The 20,254-nt window shown below is 40.0% G+C and overlaps 1 pseudogene and 2 gene segments (V, D, J or C); all 3 read left to right on the top strand.

Moving 5' to 3' along the window:
- Positions 1–9,022: 9,022 nt before the first annotated feature.
- Positions 9,023–9,527, top strand: LOC128054703 (T cell receptor alpha variable 8-3-like; annotated as a pseudogene).
- A 2,424-nt stretch (positions 9,528–11,951) lies between these two features.
- LOC128054702 (T cell receptor alpha variable 22-like) lies at positions 11,952–12,574 on the top strand. The segment is given in 2 exon segments: positions 11,952–12,003; positions 12,186–12,574. Coding segments are annotated over 2 exon segments (441 nt in total).
- Positions 12,575–19,291: 6,717 nt separating this feature from the next.
- Positions 19,292–19,902, top strand: LOC128054701 (T cell receptor alpha variable 23/delta variable 6-like). The segment is given in 2 exon segments: positions 19,292–19,343; positions 19,484–19,902. Coding segments are annotated over 2 exon segments (471 nt in total).
- Positions 19,903–20,254: the final 352 nt, after the last annotated feature.

Here is a 20,254-nt window from a genome sequence, read left to right as displayed (position 1 = left end):
TGTCCGACTCTTTGCGACCCCATGAATCACAGCACGCCAGGCCTCCCTGTCCATCACCAACTCCCAGAGTTCACCAAAACTCATATCCATCGAGTCGGTGATGCCATCCAGCCATCTCATCCTGTGTCTCCCCTTCTCCTCCTGCCCTCAAGCCCTCCCAGCATCAGAGTCTTTTCCAATGAGTCAACTCTTCGCATGAGATGGCCAAAGTATTGGAGTTTCGCATCATTCCTTCCAAAGAACACCCAGGACCAATCTCCTTCAGAATGGACTGGTTGGATCTCCTTGCAGTCCAAGGGACTCTCAAGAGTCTTCTCCAACACCACAGTTCAAAAGCACCAATTCTTCAGCACTCAGCTTTCTTCACAGTCCAACTTTCACATTCATACATGACCACTGGAAAAACCATAGCCTTGACTAGACAGACCTTTGTTGGCAAAGTAATGTCTCTGCTTTTGAATATACTATCTAGGTTGCTCATAACTTTCCTTCCAAGAAGTAAGCATCTTTTAATTTCATGGCTGCAATCGCTATCTGCAGTGATTTTGGAGCCTCAAAAAATAAAGTCTGACACTGTTTCCACTGTTTCCCCATCCATTTCCCATGAAGTGATGGGACCAGATGCCATGATCTTAGTTTTCTGAATGTTGAGCTTTAGGCCAACTTTTTCACTCTCCTCTTTCACTTTCATCAAGAGGCTTTTTAGTTCCTCTTCACTTTCTGCCATAAGGGTGGTGTCATCTACATATCTGAGGTTATTGATATTTCTCCCGGCAATCTTGATTCCAGCTTGTGCTTCTTCCAGTCCAGTGTTTCTCATGATGTACTCTGCACATAAGTTAAATAAGCAGGGTGACAATATACAGCCTTGACATACTCCTTTTCCTATTTGGAACCAGTCTGTTGTTCCATGTCCAGTTCTAACTGTTGCTTCCTGACCTGCATATAGGTTTCTCAAGAGGCAGGTCAGGTGGTCTGGTATTTCCATCTCTTGAAGAATTTTTCATAGCTCATTGTGATCCACACAGTCAAAGGCTTTGGCATAGTCAATAAAGCAGAAATAGATGTTTTTCTGGAACTCTTTTGCTTTTTCAATGATCCAGCAGATGTTGGCAATTTGATCTCTGGTTCCTCTGCGTTTTCTAAAACCAGCTTGAACATCAGGGAGTTCACGGTTCACGTATTGCTGAAGCCTGGCTTGGAGAATTTTGAGCATTACTTTACTAGTGTGTGAGATGAGTGCAACTGAGCCTTAAACATGTTTAAAGATGAAGGGATTTCTAAGATAAATGCTGCAGGCAACATAAAATGAGAATTAAAAAATAAAATCTCCAGAGTTAAACAGTTCAAAAATATTCTGTATATAGCAGAAAGTAACATAACATTGTAAATCAGTTATGCTCCAACAAGAATTAATTTAAAATGTAAATAACCAGTTTGAATAAGTTCAAAAAATCTTTGCAAGTCAGAAATAAGTCTACTTACTCTTTTGACAACTGTATGCTGCTACTGCTAAGTCACTTCAGTCGTGTCTGACTCTGTGTGACCCCATAGACGGCAGCCCATCAGGCTCCCCCATCCCTGGGATTCTCCAGGCAAGAACACTGGAGTGGGTTGCCATTTCCTTCTCCAATGCGTGAAAGGAAAGAGTGAAAGGGAAGTCACTCAGTTGTGTCCAACTCTTCGCAACCCCATGGAGTGCAGCCTACCAGGCTCCTCCGTCCATGGGATTTTCCAGACAAGAGTACTGGAGTGGGGTGCCATCGCCTTCTCCATTGACAACTGTATAGTATATTATAATACAGATCTATCATAACATATTGAATATTTGTATTGAAGGATATTTAAATATCCTTGCTGCATACAATATGCAATTTTATAATGTATTTATAAGGCTATTTCTTAAAAAATTCTCAGACAAGTGGAATTTCTGGCCAATGATATGTAAATAGCACCTATGAATCTTATTTAGCTTATACTTCAGTTATAGGATGTGAAAGTGCCCATTTCCTGATTTATCACACACATTGAATGTGAATATTATGATTCTTAACTCTTTTTGCAACCTGATGGCTGAGAAATGATAGAAAGGGATTTTTAAGAAAATGTAAATTAAAGAAAACAATTCTTAAGAACTGAAGTGGCAAGAGGAGGGAGCAGTTACAGGAATCTGAAGAGGTTCAGCTGCAGCTGTGCAGTAAAACTTACGATTTCTTCTTTTCTAACATAAGCATTTATGCTTACATTTCTCTCTAGGTACCTATGTGTATTGGTTACTCAGTAGTGTCTGAGTCTTTGCCACCCCATGGACTGTAGCCCACCAGGCTCCTCTGTCCATGGAATTTTCCAGGCAAGAATACTGGAGTGGATTGTCATTCCTATCTCCAGGGGATCTTCCCCACCCAGGGATCAAACTTGGGTCTCCTGCATTGCAGGCAGATTCTTTACTGTTTGAGCCGTCAGAGAAACCCCTCTAAGTACATACTTAGCCACATTCTACAAATCTGATGTGTTAAAAATTGTTTTCCCCAGGAGAGAAAGAGGAGGGAAAGAGATGAGCAAGTCTCTGGCAAGGCTGGGCTCGGTCCTGAGGTGATGGTGTTTCCATGGCAACCTCCCACTCTTGGCAGCTGGACTTCCCGCACAGTCCTCCTCCGTGCCTGTGCGACTTGCTCTGATTGGCTGGGCTGACGCTGTTTCCTGTAAAAAGTTTTGGACACAAGAGGCAGCAAAGCGTATCTTTTATCCTGTGAGTCCTCGAACATTTTACAGACACAAGATTTCAGTTCTCAGTGAGTCTACGTGACAGAGGAATGGACACATCCCTGAGCCTGCTCATCCTTTGGTTACAACTAGACTGTGAGTTTAGAGGGATTTGGAAACAGGGCAAAGAATGGGCAACTCCCGCATATTCCTCTCCAGGGAAGAGAGAAAGTCAGGGAGCTGTACCTGCGTGGTTTCTGGGAGTTCCTGTGGAGAGCGAAAAAGTAAACTTAAAATTAGTTTCCAAAGAATAATCAGCAGCTTACCAGCTTGTCTCTGTGTTCTCTTTCTGAACAGGGGCGAGCAGTAAACAGGACGTGAGTCAGAGTCCTGAAGCTCTGAGCGTGAGAGAGGGAGACAGCTTGGTTCTCAACTGCAGTTACACCGACAGCGCTCTGTACTTCCTTCAGTGGTTCAGGCAGGATCCCGGGAAAGGGCTCACATCTCTATTGTCAATTCAGGCGAACCAGAAAGAGCAAGCACGTGGAAGAATTACAGTCTCGTTGGATAAATCATCAAGACACAGTGCTCTATACACTGCAACTTCTCAGCACAGTGACTCGACCACCTACCTCTGTGCTGTGAGGCACAGTGCACCCAGGGAACCTGTTCCCAGTACTCAAACTGCAGATGGGGTTCCAACCACGTCCTGTCTTGGCGCTGAGGAAACTTTTTCCATTAAGGGGTTCCTATATTGACTTTCCTTCCAGATAGAGGCAATTAGCAAGGGTAGGGTGACTTGAGAGGATAGCCCTGAAACATGTGCATTGCCATAGGTAACACAGATGACCAGTGCAAGTTCCATGCATGCAGCAGGGCACCCAAAGCCCAGGCTCGGGACAACCCAGAGGGATAGGGTGGCGGGGGAGGTGGGAGGGGTGTTCAGGATGGTGGGGACTCAGGTATACCTGTGGCTGATTCATGTTGATGTATGGCAAAGACCATCACAATATTGCAAAGTAATTACCCTCCAATTAAAATAAAAAGTTTTAAAATCTGATAAAATGATCTAAAATTATATTGTGAATTCTTTGATCATTAGATTTTCATCAGCTTCAATTTTAATGATAGTTTTACAATCTAAATGGGAAAGAATTTGGAAAAGAATAGATACATGTATGTGCATAGCGGAATCGCTGTGATGCACACCTGAAACTAACACAGCACTGTTAATCAGCTATTCTCTGATGTAAAATAAAAAGTTAAAAAATAGTAGTTTTGTTGAGATTAAGTAACATTTCACATAGTTCACTCTTTTAAACGAACAACTAAGTGTGCATCTGCTATACTCACAACATGGCACAGTCATCCCCTCTACCTAGATTTGAAACCTTGTCGTCACCCCAAGAGGAAACCACACACCCATGAAACAGTCACTCCCCATGCTCCCCACGCACATGTCCCTGGAAGCCACCAACTGCTTTCTGACCATGGATTTACTTATTTTATGTATTCCATGCAAATGGAATCATACAACACATGGCATTCTTGCATTGTTTATTTTACTTAGCATAATACTTCGGAAGTTCATTCAACTCAGGACCAACTGTTAGTTAGTGAAAGTCTCTCAGTCGTGTCCAACTCTTTGTGACCCCGTGGACTATACAGTCCATGGAATTCTCCTGGCCAGAATCCTGGAGTGGGTAGCCTTTCAATTCTCCAGGGGATCTTTCCAACCCAGGGATCAAGCCCAGGTCTCCCGCATTGCAGGGGGATTCTTTACCAGCTGAGCTATGAGGGAAGTCCAGGACCAACTGGAGAAAGGCAAATGTTCATCCTTAACCAGTCACATAAGATGCCATAGTGCTAATTAGCCTGCTGACATTGTCCCTGTTCTTCCCACTCCCCTCCACCCATCTGTTTTGCTAGAAGTTTGCCAGTTTTACTGATTCTCTTAGAGAACTAACTCGTTGTTTCATTGATTTTCTCTATTGTTTATCTCTTTTAAATTTTATTGATTTCTCCTTTTACCTTTATTATTTTCTTATGCTTGTTTTGGATTAATTTATCTTTTCCTTGTCTAGGTTCTTCAGGTAGAAGCTTAGATAATCTATCTGAGATTTTATTCTTTTTTAATATTTGCATGTAGTGCTAAAATTTCACTCTCAATACTTCTTTGGCTGTGTCCCCCCAATTTTGGTATGTTGTATTTTTGTTTTTACTCAAGTCATGAGAAATTCAATGATTTCCCTTGAGACATTCTCTATGACCCACAAATTATTAAGAAGTGTGTTGTTTGGTTGCCAATGTTTGGGAATTTTCCTGTATCTTTCTGTTATTTATTTCTACTATTATTTCATTGTGGTTAGAGAACATACTCTTTCTATTTCAGCTTTTTACATTAGATTTGTTGAGCTTTTTTAGGTCCCAAAATTTGGACTCACCTGGTGTATATTCCATGGACACTTGCAAAGAAGTATACTCTGCTCTGGTTGGGTGGAGTGTTGTATAGCTGACTATTAAATCCTACTAGTTAATGGTGATATTGAGTTCTTCTATACATCTGCTGATTTTCTGGCAAGTTATTCTACCAGTTGTTGAGAGAGGAATATTGAAGTATTTAACTATATTTCTAGATTTGTCTCTTCGTTTTAGTTCTGATTTTTGTTCCATCTATTTTTCAGCTCTGTTAGTTGGTACACATACATTTAGGATTGCTATGTCTTCTTGGTAAATCACCTTCTTCACCAGCAGATAGTGTTTCTCTGTCTGGTAGTTTTCTTCGTTCAGGAGTCTGTCCACTTTATCTGATATTAGTATAGCCATTATACTTTGATTAATGTTTGCATAATACATCTTTTTCCATCCTTTTACTTTCAAGATGACTATGTCTTATTTGAAATGGATTTCTTTCAGACAGTTATAGTTGGGTCATGTTTCTTAATCCACTTTTTGTCTGAACTGTTTTGTCACTGGTGTGTTCAGGTCAACTTCTGTGTGTTAGTTTTTGTGTGTAGGTCACTTGCTTTTAATGTCTTGATATTTTAGGGCTTAGCCTTCCATTTTATTTGATATTTTGTTTGTGCTTTTTTCTTGTTCCCTATGTTTTTCCCTCTAACCTCTTGTGAGTTAGTCACATTTTCTAGGATTATACTTCAATTTATCTGCAGTGCTGTGTGTGTGTGTGTGTGTGTGTGTGTGTGTGTGTGTGTGTTAGTTGCTCAGTTGTGTCTGACTCTTTGCGACCTCATAGATGTAGCTTACCATGGAATTCTCCAAGCAAGAATATTGGAGTGGGTAGCCATTCCCTTCTCCAGGGCATCTGCCGGGGGCCAGCGTGAGGAACTCTGCCCATGGCAAAGGTCATGAGGAAGGAGGATTGGCATACGCAAAGGCATGATCAAGCTTCAGGAAACCCCCTGTTCCCGAGCATCTACCCCAAAACCCGAGTCTGTTTTATGCTCTCACCTACACCTCTGACTTTACGGGGGGCTCTCCCCCATAACCGTTTCTCTCGGAGAAGGAGTAAACGTGCAGCTCCAAGGCAATAAAAATTCTTGGGCATGACAAGAGTGTTTCAGCTTACGGACTGCTCTGAAGGTTATCTAGCCCACCTGTATAGGTTAGTCCGGCCACATGTGATTTACAGCCTCCCAATCTGAGAGGCACGAGATGTTTTAGACTTCCTAAAGGCAAATTATTTTGGGGAGTTAGAAATTATTAGTATAATGGGTTGGTTAGGAATTATATTGGTGCAGGGTTTTTTCATTTGTTGTGTCAATAATTGCTGCTAATTCCCTGCTCTGGGTGGGACAAGGATGTCTCAGGTCAAACCTCTCTGCTGACAGACTAGCTTGTGTGACAGGATTATCCATACTCCTGCCACATGATTGTTTACTACCTCTTAACCATAAACAGCACAGAGTTTTGGAGTATTTTGAGAGTCTTAATTAGCATAGGGCTTTTTCTTCTTGTTGAGTCAATGATTGCCGCCAGGCCTCCATATCCTTAGGCACTTGGGAATATATTAATCAATGTATTTGGAATATAGAAAAGGAAATACAGTAGTTTTTGATGTTAGCAATACTAGACTTTTTGAGCTAATGGATTTTCTCTTTTGTAATAGATCACTGTACTTTGTTATAAATCACTGTGTCCTTGCTATGTAAGAATGTAACTTTATCATATCTTAAGACTAAATAGATCTTAAGGGGAGCATTGGTGAAAGGATTTTCATTTGTTGGGCTGATGTTTGCTGCTAAATCTCCATGTTCCCTACCCTTCTAATGAATATAACTAACATATAGGAGAAATAAGTATTAACCTTTAAGATTAACCCTGTTAACCTTGGGTTAAATAAATTCCTTTCTTGATTGTAACTCACTACACCCTCACCCTATAGGAATGCAGCTTTATTTGGAGGGTGGTGCCTGGTTTGAGAAAAAACACACTTGGGAAAAATAAGTTTTTTGGTTATCAGAAAGAAAGGATCATAAAATGTCAGCAGATCTCACTCATGGCCAGAAGATGATGTAATATCCCTAAGACCCTTTTTTATACATTTATGTGAAGCACCTGATTTTGATAAAGGTCAGGACTGCTGACCCCCGCGTGACTCTGTATTCATCCCTATGTGCAACAAAAGGTATATAAGCAAACCCAAAAATAAAGAAATCGGATCAGTTTCCGGAAAGACTGATTCCCCCATGTTGCTTCTTTCTTGCTCCCATTTTTCTGGCTGAATTCCCATCTGGAGCATGGATGCTATTCCATGTAATCCAAGTTATTCAGCCTCCTTTTCTCCACTAATCTTCCTACTACACTATCCATTTCTAATCTCTCTATATCTGTGATTAAATATGTATTTTTCCAAAGACGCCGGCTCCATCCCCCCACCTTCGAATCACCCTGGATCCACTGGGGCTGGACCCCGGCAGGCATCTTGTCAACCCAGGGACTGAACCCGGTCTCCTGCATTGTAGGAAGATTCTTTTACGGTCTGAGTCACAAGGGAAGCTCCTATAGTGTTTAGACGTGTCTTATTGTATAGATGTTTTTATATGGTTGCTCCAGTTATTGCATTATACATAACATAGTCTATTGGTAATATTATCTTATCTATTTGAATTAAGTGTATAAATATTGCCTATCTCTACACCTATTTATTCTCCCCATTCATAAAATAATTTTCTTTAGTATTCCCTCCATGTGTGTTTAGAGCCTCATTAGACAATGTTATAATTATTTCCAGATATATAATTATATTATATTATTATATAACATATATAGTATGCTATATTTTCACCAAATATAACTGAAGTCTACTGTATTTATCCATACTTTTGCTTATTGTATTCTTTATTCCTTCTTGTTGTTTCAAGACTCCTTCCTTTATAATTTTATTTCTATTTATAGAGCTTCCTTTAGACATTATAAGGATAGGTCTTCTGGTGACCACTTTCTTAGTTTTCCTTCATCTGAGAATGTCTCAATTTTGTCTTTACTAGTGAAGGCTTCTGGATTAATGGCCCTTCTCTTTCTGCAGTTGAAATATATTGGATTATTTCCTTCTGGTGCATAGTTAAATCTGGAAACTAAAAAAATCGTAACATTGTGATTTTATGTTTCATTCTAAAAATTATTTTGTATTCAACACTTAAAAGTTGAAGGATAGCTGACTGACAATGTTATGCTAATTTCTTCTGTACAGCAAAGTGACTGAGTTATACATATATAGACTTTCTTTTTTATTTTCTTTTCCATTATGGTTTACCCCTGGATATTGAATATAGTTCCCTGTGCTATCCAGTAACACAGGGAATTTTAAAACCACAATTCTGTGTTTTTTTTTAAACCCAAATTTAATACAGTTCAAGGCTGACAACATATAAATCCTCTTCTGTACATAATCATAATGCTTTGAAATTCAACCACAGAAAGGCAGTAAAAGGTGGGGCATGTTAATGAAAACAGTGAACTTCTCCATAGTTCTCTATTTGGCCTCTGGAGGGCACTGCTGCTTAAATTGGAAATTGCTTTTCTGTAAAAGACCAGAAGAACCTCAGAAAATCCCAATGGTTTAAAGAGATATTCTGACCATTTTTCACACAGTGAGACTTAAAGCATCTCAGACACCAGAGGTAGGCATTTGGTTAAGACAGCTTCTCTTCCTAAAAACCTCCCTACAACCTCCATCAGAAGAAATATAAATCCTTTGTCATTCTTATTCAGAGAAACCTGGGTTCAAGTCAGCCAGTCTTCGGGCTTATTTGTGGGGAACCTGTTAGAAAGGAGCTCACTGCCACTTCACTGCTCCACTATGACCCTGGTGTTCACCTTGATGCTTGAGATGCTCCTGTTTCTCAGTGAGTACTACTCCATTTTTCTCCTTTGTCCACACGTGGAATATTGCTCCGTGTTGAAGAGAGACTTTTTGTTTTAGCTGAGTTCACTGATTCAGCATTGATGTTTCAGCAGGAGCTGGAGCCCAGTCAGTGACCCAGCCTGATGACCACATCACTGTCTCTGAAGGAGCCCGTCTGGAGCTCAAGTGCAACTGCTCATCTTCTGGTTCACCATACCTCTCCTGGTACGCGCAGTACCCCAACCAAGGACTCCAGCTTCTCCTGAAGTACGAGTCTGGAGACAGTCTTGTTTCGGGCATCAAAGGTTTTGAGGCTGAATTTAGGAGGAGTGAGAAGTCCTTCCACCTGAGGAAAATGCCAGCTCATTGGAAAGACTCGGCCAAGTACTTCTGTGCGCTGAGTGACACAGTGCCTGGGACTGCAGGAGGAGCTGAACACAAACCTCCTGGGACACCGTAGCTCAATCTTTGTTATGTTTAGGAAGTTGGCATGCTCTGTGAAGGCAAACAGTACAGGCAATACAGAATCCTGGAAGTGTTTGGTTCCCATGGGCATCTTAGATTTTTCTTTTCTTCATTTTTTCTTGTCTTTTCTAGTCTTTTTTATTTATCATTTTACAAAGGAAAGACTCCTGTTTTCTGAAATTTGGCGTTTTTGTCCTCTAGAATCAGAACTCTAGAGAAAATGAGGCCGTAGAATTTTCAACAAGCTGGAGAAAGTTACTTACTCCCGTGTCATTTGGAATAGTGATGGGCTGAAATATAATAGCTTGAGGTTGGCCATGTGACTTGATACAACATAAGTCAGAGAATTTGCTTTACAATATTAATCTCATCTCTCAAGCAAACAAAAAAACCCAGGACAATGGCTTATTTCTAACTGCATTATCTCCAGACTATTTTGCTAGTATCCTAAGCATTTTCTTTCCTTAAAGGACTTCAACTCTTTGACTAAAGCATTTGGGACTGGTGCAGCTAATCACTGCTGGCACTTAAGGATGTATATGGGTGACCTTTCCAAAGACAATATAGTGTGAAACAAAAGAAGGCTTCTTTTATTCATCAGTCCCCAATAATAGGCTTCCCAGGTGGTGCAGTGGTGAAGAATCTGCCTGCCAATGCAGGAGACACAGGGCATCCTCCTTAACAAGGAGGAAGATGAGGAGAGCCGTGAAGAGGTGGTTAAATCATCTTTACGGGGCAGTTCTTCTGGGCCTGTGTTTATTCTTGGTTGGATATCTCTCTCCTTTTCCTACAGGAGACCTGTTTCAGGGAACTCCTGAGTGATGAATGTGCATCTCTTCACAAGGATGGACTCCAGCACAGAGCTGTGTGGGCTGCTTGGCATCATCTGTTATGAAGTGGTACCACCTCCTTTTTGAGCTCCAAGGAGTCTTTCTGTGCCTGTGCAGTTTTCCTTGACCTTTTGACCTCAGAAGTGGTCACTTTTTTACTCTAGCAGAGCTCAGCTCCTGCTGTTAATTGTCTTAGATACTGAGGCTGAGCTCCCTTTGACAGGCTAATTAGCATGGCAGGTTAATGACTCTGAGAGCCGGGGCGTTGGGGCAAGGCCTTCATTCGGAAAGCTGGCTGACCAAGAAGATGGCAGACTAATGTCCCAAGTAGTCATCCTGTCCGGGTCTGGACGCCAGGTTCTTTTACAGAACAGGGAAGGGGAAGGTGAGGAAACACGTTGAAGAGGCAAACTTGATCTTGTAAACATCTCCTGGAATGGCAAGCCTCAGGCAGGGGATGTATCAATTTCTTCTTTCCTACCATCCACAGGTGGACAGGTCATGAACAAAAAGCACTTGAGCAGTCAGGCAGAGGGGCTGATTCTCTGAGGAAGTCCATTATGCACGATTATAATAACAAAAGCAACGAAAAGAAAGTCAAAGGAACAGTTCTAACAGGTAGAATTGGTCCTTCCCTCAGCGCTTGGAGTGTGTAGGGAAAACAAAGCTTGAATTTTACTCTGCTTGACACATGCCAGCTGTCTAGCCCAGGGGCCCGTCTATCTCCTGCCTCTGAAACTCATCCTGAGGTTTCGAGTGCTCAGCCGGGTCTTGCTGTTTGCCATCCTGTGGACTATAGCCCACCAGGCTCCCCTGGCCATGGGATTTTCCAAGCAAGAATACTGGAGCTGGTTGCCATTTCCTTCAGGGGATCTTCCCGACCCAGGGATCAAACCCCCATCTCTTTCGTCCCCTGCATTGGCAAGTATATTCTTTACCACTCCATCCCCTGAAAAACTCTTTCAAATGGGGATTAGTAATAATAAAGGAGAATAATTTTGTGTGAAGAAAAGCTAAATCATTATCGTCATATAAGAAGCATGCTTTTTGATGAATATTCCTTTCAATAATAGCTCTGCCTTATTCCTTGATTCAAGCACTAGACATTTATGACCACAATGCAAAATAGCTGTATTTGTATTGATTGTTATTATCTTTATCTATGTTGTTATCTTTATCCACAGCTCTCAGGAAAGTCCCCTGGATCAAACAGGGAGTCATAAACAAAAGGTTAGATGGAAAATTTTGAAGTATAGATACCAGCTTTTTCTGACTTTTTTCCACTTTTATTGCCTAAGATTTATTTATTAATATATATCAGGAGAAAATATGAATGTCATTTCACAAGTTCAAAATTATGTATAAAACATTGAATGTCACCTTTTTCCTCCACTCTCACCCTCTTTAACCTGTTTTTAGTTCAGTTGAGACCAAAGGGTGGGGCTTCCTGTCACAGAGTGTCAGCTGAGCAGGGTTTCTTGGCTGAGCTGATTGGTTGCAGGAGCTGAATCATCCAGACAAGTCATGACACTCACCACCCAGGGTTTGCTATGTATCTTGTGAATATTTCCCAGAAACAAGACAGAGTCATGAAAAGGCTAGTGGACACTGTGCTGGGGCTTTTGTTTGCCCAGGTTTGCTGTGAGTTGGGGCTGCCCCACAGGGGAATCTGAAGGAATGAGCAGCTTCTCTTTTGTTGAAGGAGGGAAAGGAGCTGACAAGTCCTGCAGGCTTTCTACCCTTATGGGGCTGGGGGTGTACTTTCCGGGTTTTGCAGGAGCTCTGTGATCCTCACCTGTGACTGTTTCTCTCCTTCTCATCAGGTGTGAGAGGGATGGATGTGGGGCAGAGTCCCCCAGCCCTGAGTCTCCAGGAGGGAGCCAGCTCCACTCTGTGGTGTAATTTCTCCACCTTGGCAGACAATGTGCAGTGGTATCTTCAGAACCCTGGGGGCCGCCTCATCCACCTGTTTTACATTCCTTCAGGGACAAAGCGAGATGGAAGATTAAACGCCACAACAGTCCCTACAGAACGCCGCAGCTCCCTGCACATTTCCTCTTCGCAGACCACAGACTCGGGCACTTACTTCTGTGCTGCGCAGCACAGTGCTCCCCAGGCTCCTGCAGCCTCTACACAAACCCTCCACGGGCTCAGCCCCTCCTCCAACCACAGTCACACCGTGAGGCCACCACAGGGCGTTTGCAGTGCTTAATGTTACTCACCTACATCAGTACAGTTTTAACCACAGATACTTTTTGGCCCTACAGATTATGGACTTTGGTCTTTATCTTCCCTTCTCATTCTGTGTCTCCTTCTGCACTAGAAACTTCTAACTGGGAACCAGCAGAGTAGTTGATAAGAGGATAGAATTAAAATAAATATTTAACCACATCTTCCCAGGTGGCTCAGTGGTAAAGAATCTGCTTACCAATGCAGGAGACGCAGACATGGGTTTGGTCCCTGGGTGGGGAAGATCCTCTGGAGGAAATGGTAACCCATTCCAGTATTCTTGGGAAATACTGGGAAAATCTCATAGACAGAAAAGCCTGGCAGCCTAACAGTCCATGGGGTCTCAAAGAGTTGGACATGACTGAATGACAGAGCATGCTTGCTAAATTCAAAAATGTTAAAAAGTGAAAGGAATTAAGTGAAATCACTCCAATAAAGATATTATCCAGCTTAGTTGCCTTCTCCAGAATGTTCACATCTGTCTCACCATGAAGTGTTCCAACAGACACTGCAAATATTTACATGCCATCCTACCACTGTGGAAAGCAAACAAAAAATGTTTGCTCAATGTTTTATATGAACTTGATAAGTTAAAAAAATGAATTCTGTTATAATTCTGGGTTGAAGAAGTATGAAATCAATTTCACTGGTTACAGTCATGATCTTGGCTGGTTGATTCCTTCTAGAGGGTTTAAGGAAAAATCCATTTCCTTGCATTTTTCTAGCTTCTGGAGGTCACTTGATTCATTGGGTCATAGCCCTTCCTTGAATCACTGCAGCCTCTTACTTCTACCACCTCAGCTCCTTTCTCTTCTGGAGTCAAATACTCTTCTGCTTCTAAGGTGTAGGAAATAAGTAAATAAACAGAAACTCATTTAATAGAGTTGGGAGAGTGGGAGAGCTCTCATACTCTGGGAAGATAACAGGATTAAAGGGCAGAAGAAAGATGCCACCTCTTTTCCAGCCAAACACTGGGCCAGTAAAAAACCATGGTCTCTGTTCACTTTGTGTGCGTGTGCGTGTGTGTGTGTGTGTGTGTGTGTGTGTGCAGGGGCCCCTCTTGTTGCGAGCACTGTCTCTAGAGTGCATGGGCTCAGTAGTTGCAGCACATGGGCTCTCTAGTTAAGGCACACGGGCTTAGTTGCCTTAGTTGCCTACCAGGGATTGAACCACATCCCCTGCATTGGAAGGCAGATTCTTAAGCACTGGACCACCAGGAACATCCCAATAAAAACAAATGTAAATGTCTGTTTGCAGTAGCCCTCCCAACTTGTTTTCTTCTCTATAAGACTGTTCTTCTCTCATCCTGTGGGGGCTTGCATGAAGGTTGCCATGGTTGCAGACCCCAAATTGCAATCCTTTGCTGATCCCAAATAAACTCATCTTTCTAGAGAAATATCTGATAGTCTTTTTTTTTTTTTTCATCTCAGCAAAGGATGCATGGTTATGTATAGGACCTACCCAGATAATCCAGAATAATTCATATCAAGATCCTGCAACTAATCCCACACCCAAAGTCTACTTTGCCACATTTTAATCTAATTAAAACTTTTAAAATTGTATGGCAAAACCAATACACTATTGTAAAGTAAAATAAAGTAAAAATAAAATTAAAAAAAAAGAAATTTATAATGGCCTAAATACACACACACAGAAAAAACACTTTAGAAATGGATTAATTTAAGTTTCTCCGATAGTCTAAAAAAAAAAAAAAAAACTTTTAAAATGGAAACATAGTTGACTTACAATACTATATTAATTTCAGATGTACAGCATAGTCATTTGATATTTTTGATAAATTACATGCCATACAAAATTATTATAAAATTTGATCATATTTCCTTTGGTGTACATTACAAACATAATTTATTTTATAACTGAGAATGTGTGCCTCTTAATTCTTTCCACCTAGTTCACTCCCACACTCACTCCTCTCCCATCCAGTGACCACTAGTTGTTTCATTGTGTCTGTGAGTCTGTTTCTCTTTTGTTATATTTGTTTGTTTTGTTTTTCAGATTCCACATATATGTATTAAAACATACGGTTTATTTGTCTCACTCTGACTTATTTCAATAAGTATAATACCCTCTGGGTCTATCCATGTTGTCCCAAATGGCAAGATTTTACTTTTTTATGGTGATATTTCACTATTTCTATCTATATGGCTCTATCTATCTGTCTATCATCTATCTCTTCTTTATCCATTCATCTACAATACGAATGAGCACAGAGATGTCTTCAGTATCTTCACTATCGTAAATAATGTTTCTGTGAGCACTGGGGCGACTATATATTTTGAACTATCTCTTTTGTTCTCTTTGGATAAACACCCGGGAGTGGAAGTTCTGGATCATGGAGTAGTTCTATTTTTAATTTTTTTTTTAAAAAATTGTCAGTCAGTTTGCTGTTATCTTTCCCACTACAGCCACCAAGATAGGATCCCAGTCTCTATCTCTCCCCCCAAAAGGTGCTGCCTCCTTTCCGAGCAACTGCGGAAGGATAAGCCTCCAGGTCGCAGGCATCATTCCACTTTTAATCTGGGGAGAGCAGAGCGGGGAGAATCTCCATACTGCTTTCCACAGAGGCTGTACCAGTTTATATTACTACCAACAGTGCACAAAGATTCCCTGTTCTCCACATCCTCATCAACTCTTGTTATTTCTTGCCTTTTTGATGACAGCCCTAGTAAGGTGATTTGCTCATTTGTTTTTCTGATTTGCGTTTTACTGATGACTAAAGATATTGAGCATCTTTTCATGTGCCTGTTGGCCATCTGTATACCTTTTTTGGTAAAACAAGTCCTCTGCCTAAATTAAAATAAGATTATGTTTTTGATATTAAATGCATAAATTCTTTATATATTTTGGATATTAAATTCTTGTCAACATGTTGCTTGCAAATATCTTTTCCTTTTCAGATTTCCTTTTCTTTGTGTTAATGGTTTTCTTCTCTGTGCAAGAGTTTAGTTTGATTATAAAAAATATTATAAAGATGAATGTCACAGAGCATACTGTCTATATTTTCTTTTAGGAGTTTTATGATTTCAGCTGTTACATTTTAGTCTTTAAAACATTTTGAATTATTTTTATTCATGCTGTGAGAAAAATTTCTAGTTTCATTCTTTTACATGTAGCTGTTCAGTTTGTTCAAAACCTACTTATTGAAGAATCTGTCTTTGCCCCCACTGTATATTCTTGCCTCTTTTGTCATAGATTGATTGATCATAAGTGCATGGGTTTATTTTGGTTCTATTTTATCCCATTTATCTATGTCTGTTTTTGTGCCAGTACCATACAATTTTGGATTACTGTGACTGTGTAGCATATTTTCACATCAGAGAGTGTAGTATTTTCAACTTTTCTCCTTTTTTCTCAAAATTGCTTTGGCTGTTGAGGTCTTCTATGGTTCCATACAAATTTTAGGATTATTTTTTCTAGTTCTATGAAAAATGCCATGGGTAACTTGATGAGGATTGCATTGAATCTGTAGATTGCTTTGGGTGTATGGATATTTTAGCAATATTAACTCTTCCAGTCCATGAACACGAGATATCTTTCTATTTATTTGTATTGTCTTCAATCATTTTTATCAATTCTTACAGTTCTCAAAGTACAGGTCTTTCAATTCCTTTGTTGTAATTATTGCTAATTATTTTATTGTCTTAGATTCAATTGTAAATTGGATGTTTTCTTAAATTCTTTTTCTTATAATTCATTATTATTATATAGAAATGCAAAAGATTTCTATATATTCATTTCATACTCTGCCACTTTACTGAGCTTTACTTTCATTTATTTATCCTAATAGATTTTTGATGGTACCTTACAATTTTCTATACACAACATCATGTCATTTGCAAATAGTGGCAGTTTCTTTCTTCACACTTGGATGCCTTTTCTTTCTTTCTCATATCTGATTGCTATGGCTAGGACTCCCAGTACTATGTTAAATAGAATTGGTGAGATTTGCAGACTTGTCTTGTTTAAGGTCTTAGAGAAAAAGCTTTCATTTTTTAAAACAATTGATTGTGATGTTAGCTGTTGGTTTGTCTTAAATAACCTTCATTATTTTGAAGTACATTTTCCCCATATCAAGTTTATTGAGAGCTTTTATCATGTGTGGATATCGAATTTTGTCAAATGCTTTTTCTGCATCTACTGAAGTAATTATGTGGTTTTTATCTTTCATCCTGTTGTTGTGGTATATCACATTGATTGATCTGAGGATACTGAATCATCCTCGCATACCTGGAATAAATCCTAGATGATCATGATGTAGGATTACAAAGGGTCTTTTTAGAATAGTTCTAGTTCACTTGCTTATTGTTTCATTCTGTTGGGGTCTTAAATATTTCTTTACAGTTGTTGTCTCAATAATAGATTCAATAAATAGTGCAAAACCAAAAACAAGCTAAACTCATGTCATCAGTGTGCAGACAAAAAATAAAAAGACAGCAGTATTAAGTGTGGGCAAAATATATAACACAATTTTCTAATTTAGAATCTATTTAAAGACATGGTCTCTTCAGTATAAAGGGCTCTTCTTGATTTGATGTTGACATTATGGGAAAAAAGACCACTCCTTACACTGATTCAGTCTGAGGGTCAATATTTCAACAAGGCAAAATCTCCTCCTGTCTCAAGAAATCACTGGTTCAAGATGAAGACTTGGTTACTTATTTCAGTGCTCTGATAGATGTTCATAGGTGATGAAATGAATTTTTAAGAAGCTATATACATTTTTTCAGCGTAACTTCTAACTATGGCCACAAAGGGGCAATGCTGCTTTGGAGATTACTGTAATGCTTGTCCCACAAACACATATTCTTCAAGTAGCCATAAAGGATCCCTTAAAAATCTACTAAATTATTATCTCCTATTATGGTTCTGTTTACATCTATCAATCATGTATGAATGTATGTATGTTTCTATCTATTCATCCATCTACCTAGGTAGTATCTATGTATACTGTAGTCTAATACTTTGAAAATATGGCTTTGAAAATCAACACTTCTCTTAATGATACATGTTGTCCTCGAGCATATGGCCACATTTAGCTTCTCTAATATAAATGTATACCACGCTTAGTTAATCTGTGCCTGGAGTTCAGTCCTCCATCTTTATGGGAAATGTAGTAGTGGTGTAAGTTCCAGTTCAAGTATCACCTCCATTAAAACTGTTATCTGGCTGAGTTGAGAAGCAGAGTTTATTACTTTTTTCTTTGTCATATCTTAGAGATACACATTTCTCCTTAGTAGCTTTTTTCTGACTGTACTTGAGTATTGGGCCTCAGTTAACTGAAGATGGGAACTGTCTCTTTCCTTCTTGAGATCCAAGTATTGAATATTAAGTAGTCACTTAGCAGCACTCATTAAATATATATTGAGATGCATTCATGAATGAATAAATGAAAAAGAAAACATATCAGAAGTCTAACAAACAATAAAATTTCCCCTTAGAATGTTGGGGTAGATGGGATTAGACTGAAGAATGAGAACTTTTATTATTTCTCCTGTTGGACTGTAATGATATTTTCTTTGATTGAATTTGAGATGACATCAAATACAGAGACAAAATTCTGGGCTTCTAAAACATGTGCTCCTTATTTATTTTAACTTTACAAATAGATGGGGCAATAGATGGGGAAAGAGTGGAAACAGCAGCAGACTTTATTTTGGGGGGCTCCCAAATCACTGCAGATGGTGACTGCAGCCATGAAATTAAAAGATGCTTGCTCCTTGGAAGAAAAGTTATGACCAATCTAGACAGCATTTTAAAAGGCAGAGACATTACTTTGCCGACTAAGGTCCATCTAGTCAAGGCTATCGTTTTTCCAGTAGTCATGTATGGATGTGACAGTTGGACTGTGAAGAAGGCTGAGCACCAAATAATTGATGCTCTTGAACTGTAGAGTTGGAGAAGACTCTTGAGAGTCCCTCGGACTGCAAGGAGATCCAACCACTCCATCCTAAAGGAAATCAGTCCTGAATATTCATTGGAAGGACTGATGTTGAAGCTGAAACTCCAATACTTTGGCCGCCTGATGAGAAGAACTGACTCAATGGAAAAGACTCATGCCAGGAAAGATTGAAGGCAGGAGGAGAAGGGGACAACAGATAATGAGATGGTTGGATGGCATCACTGGCTTAATGGACATGAGTTTGAGTGAACTCTGAAAGTTGGTAATGGACAGTGAGGCCTGGTGTGCTGCAGTCCATGGGGTCGCAAAGAGTAGTACATGACTGAGTGACTAAACTGAACTGATATCTTCAATAGACTTTAATTTGTATTTGTAATTAAAAAAAGAGAGAGAAAAGCTCATCTTGTGATTTCATGGGAGTCCCTCTCTTCTCCCTTGTAAAATAATGTAATCCCTGTTAAGATATCAAGTTGTCCTGATACATGATTTTTAACCTTCTTGGAAATGTGAAGAAAGGGGAGAGAACTTCTAAACTAAGCATATTCCATGTGTAAGGAGGGGATTTCTGCTTTTCAATGACAGTAATTTTGAGCAAGTCTAAGACAGAGAAAATAGGGAAGTGCTTGTTTTGAAAAAAGTAGCTTTAGTTGAAAGTACTTGTGAGAAGGTGGGGCCTCTTGAAAGAATTAAAGCCGATGCGAACCTTAAGTCAGAGTTCTAGCTGGGTGAGGAGACCAGAAGAAGAACCTGAGCTGTCATTGAACTTTGGTGCCAGGAACAATGGACAAGATGCTGGGAGCATCATTCTTAATTCTGTGTCTTCAAGTAGACGGTGAGTTATGATGGAGAAACCCTAGGATATCTCATTAATTTGGGGGAGTGAGAAAATTGGAGTATGGACAAATTCATGCAGATAGAAACTTAAGGAAATATCAGTTTGTGGGCCTAATGACTTTTTATCTCTTTAAACAGGGGTGAGCGGACAACAGAAGGAAAAAGGCAGCCAAGAGCAGGTGAAACAGAGCCCTCAATCTTTGACAGTCAAGGAAGGAGAGATTTCCATTCTGAACTGTAGTTATGAGAACAGTTTGTTTGACTACTTCCCATGGTACCGGCAATATCCTGGTAAAGGCCCTGCACTCTTGATAGCCATACGTTCGGTTATGAATGAAATGGAAGATGGAAGACTCACAGTTTTCCTCAATAAAAGTGCCAAACAGCTCTCATTGCACATTGCAACTTCCCAGCCTGGAGACTCAGCCACCTACTTCTGTGCAGCAAGTGCACAGTGCTCCCCAGACACCTGCAGCCTGTACCCAAACCTGCAGCCGAGGCTCCAGACACACCCTGCTGTGCAGATGAAATATACACATATACATGTTTGTGCATAAAAAGTCCTAATATAAGGAAACTGAAATTATACAGAATTTATTCTTTCACCAAATTGGAATTGATAGAGAAAATCAATTGTGAAAAAATGTCTCTAAAAACTCCCAAACACTTGGAATTTAGGGACTAAATTTAAAACAACTCATATGTATGTTTAAGAAGCAGTTACAATGACTGTTAAAAAGTATTTGAAAGAAAATATAGAGAGAACACAAGCATATACATATGTATGCTGCTGCTGCTGCTGCTGCTGCTGCGGCTAAGTCGCTTCAGTCACGTCCGACTCTGTGCGACCCCATAGACAGCAGCCCACCAGGTTCCCCCGTCCCTGGGATTCTCCAGGCAAGAAGACTG

Source organism: Budorcas taxicolor, chromosome 10 (assembly GCF_023091745.1).
Source record: "Budorcas taxicolor isolate Tak-1 chromosome 10, Takin1.1, whole genome shotgun sequence".
NCBI lineage: Eukaryota > Metazoa > Chordata > Mammalia > Artiodactyla > Bovidae > Budorcas > Budorcas taxicolor.
Note: the sequence above shows the minus strand (reverse complement) of the source record. Positions and strands in the feature narration are given on the sequence as shown.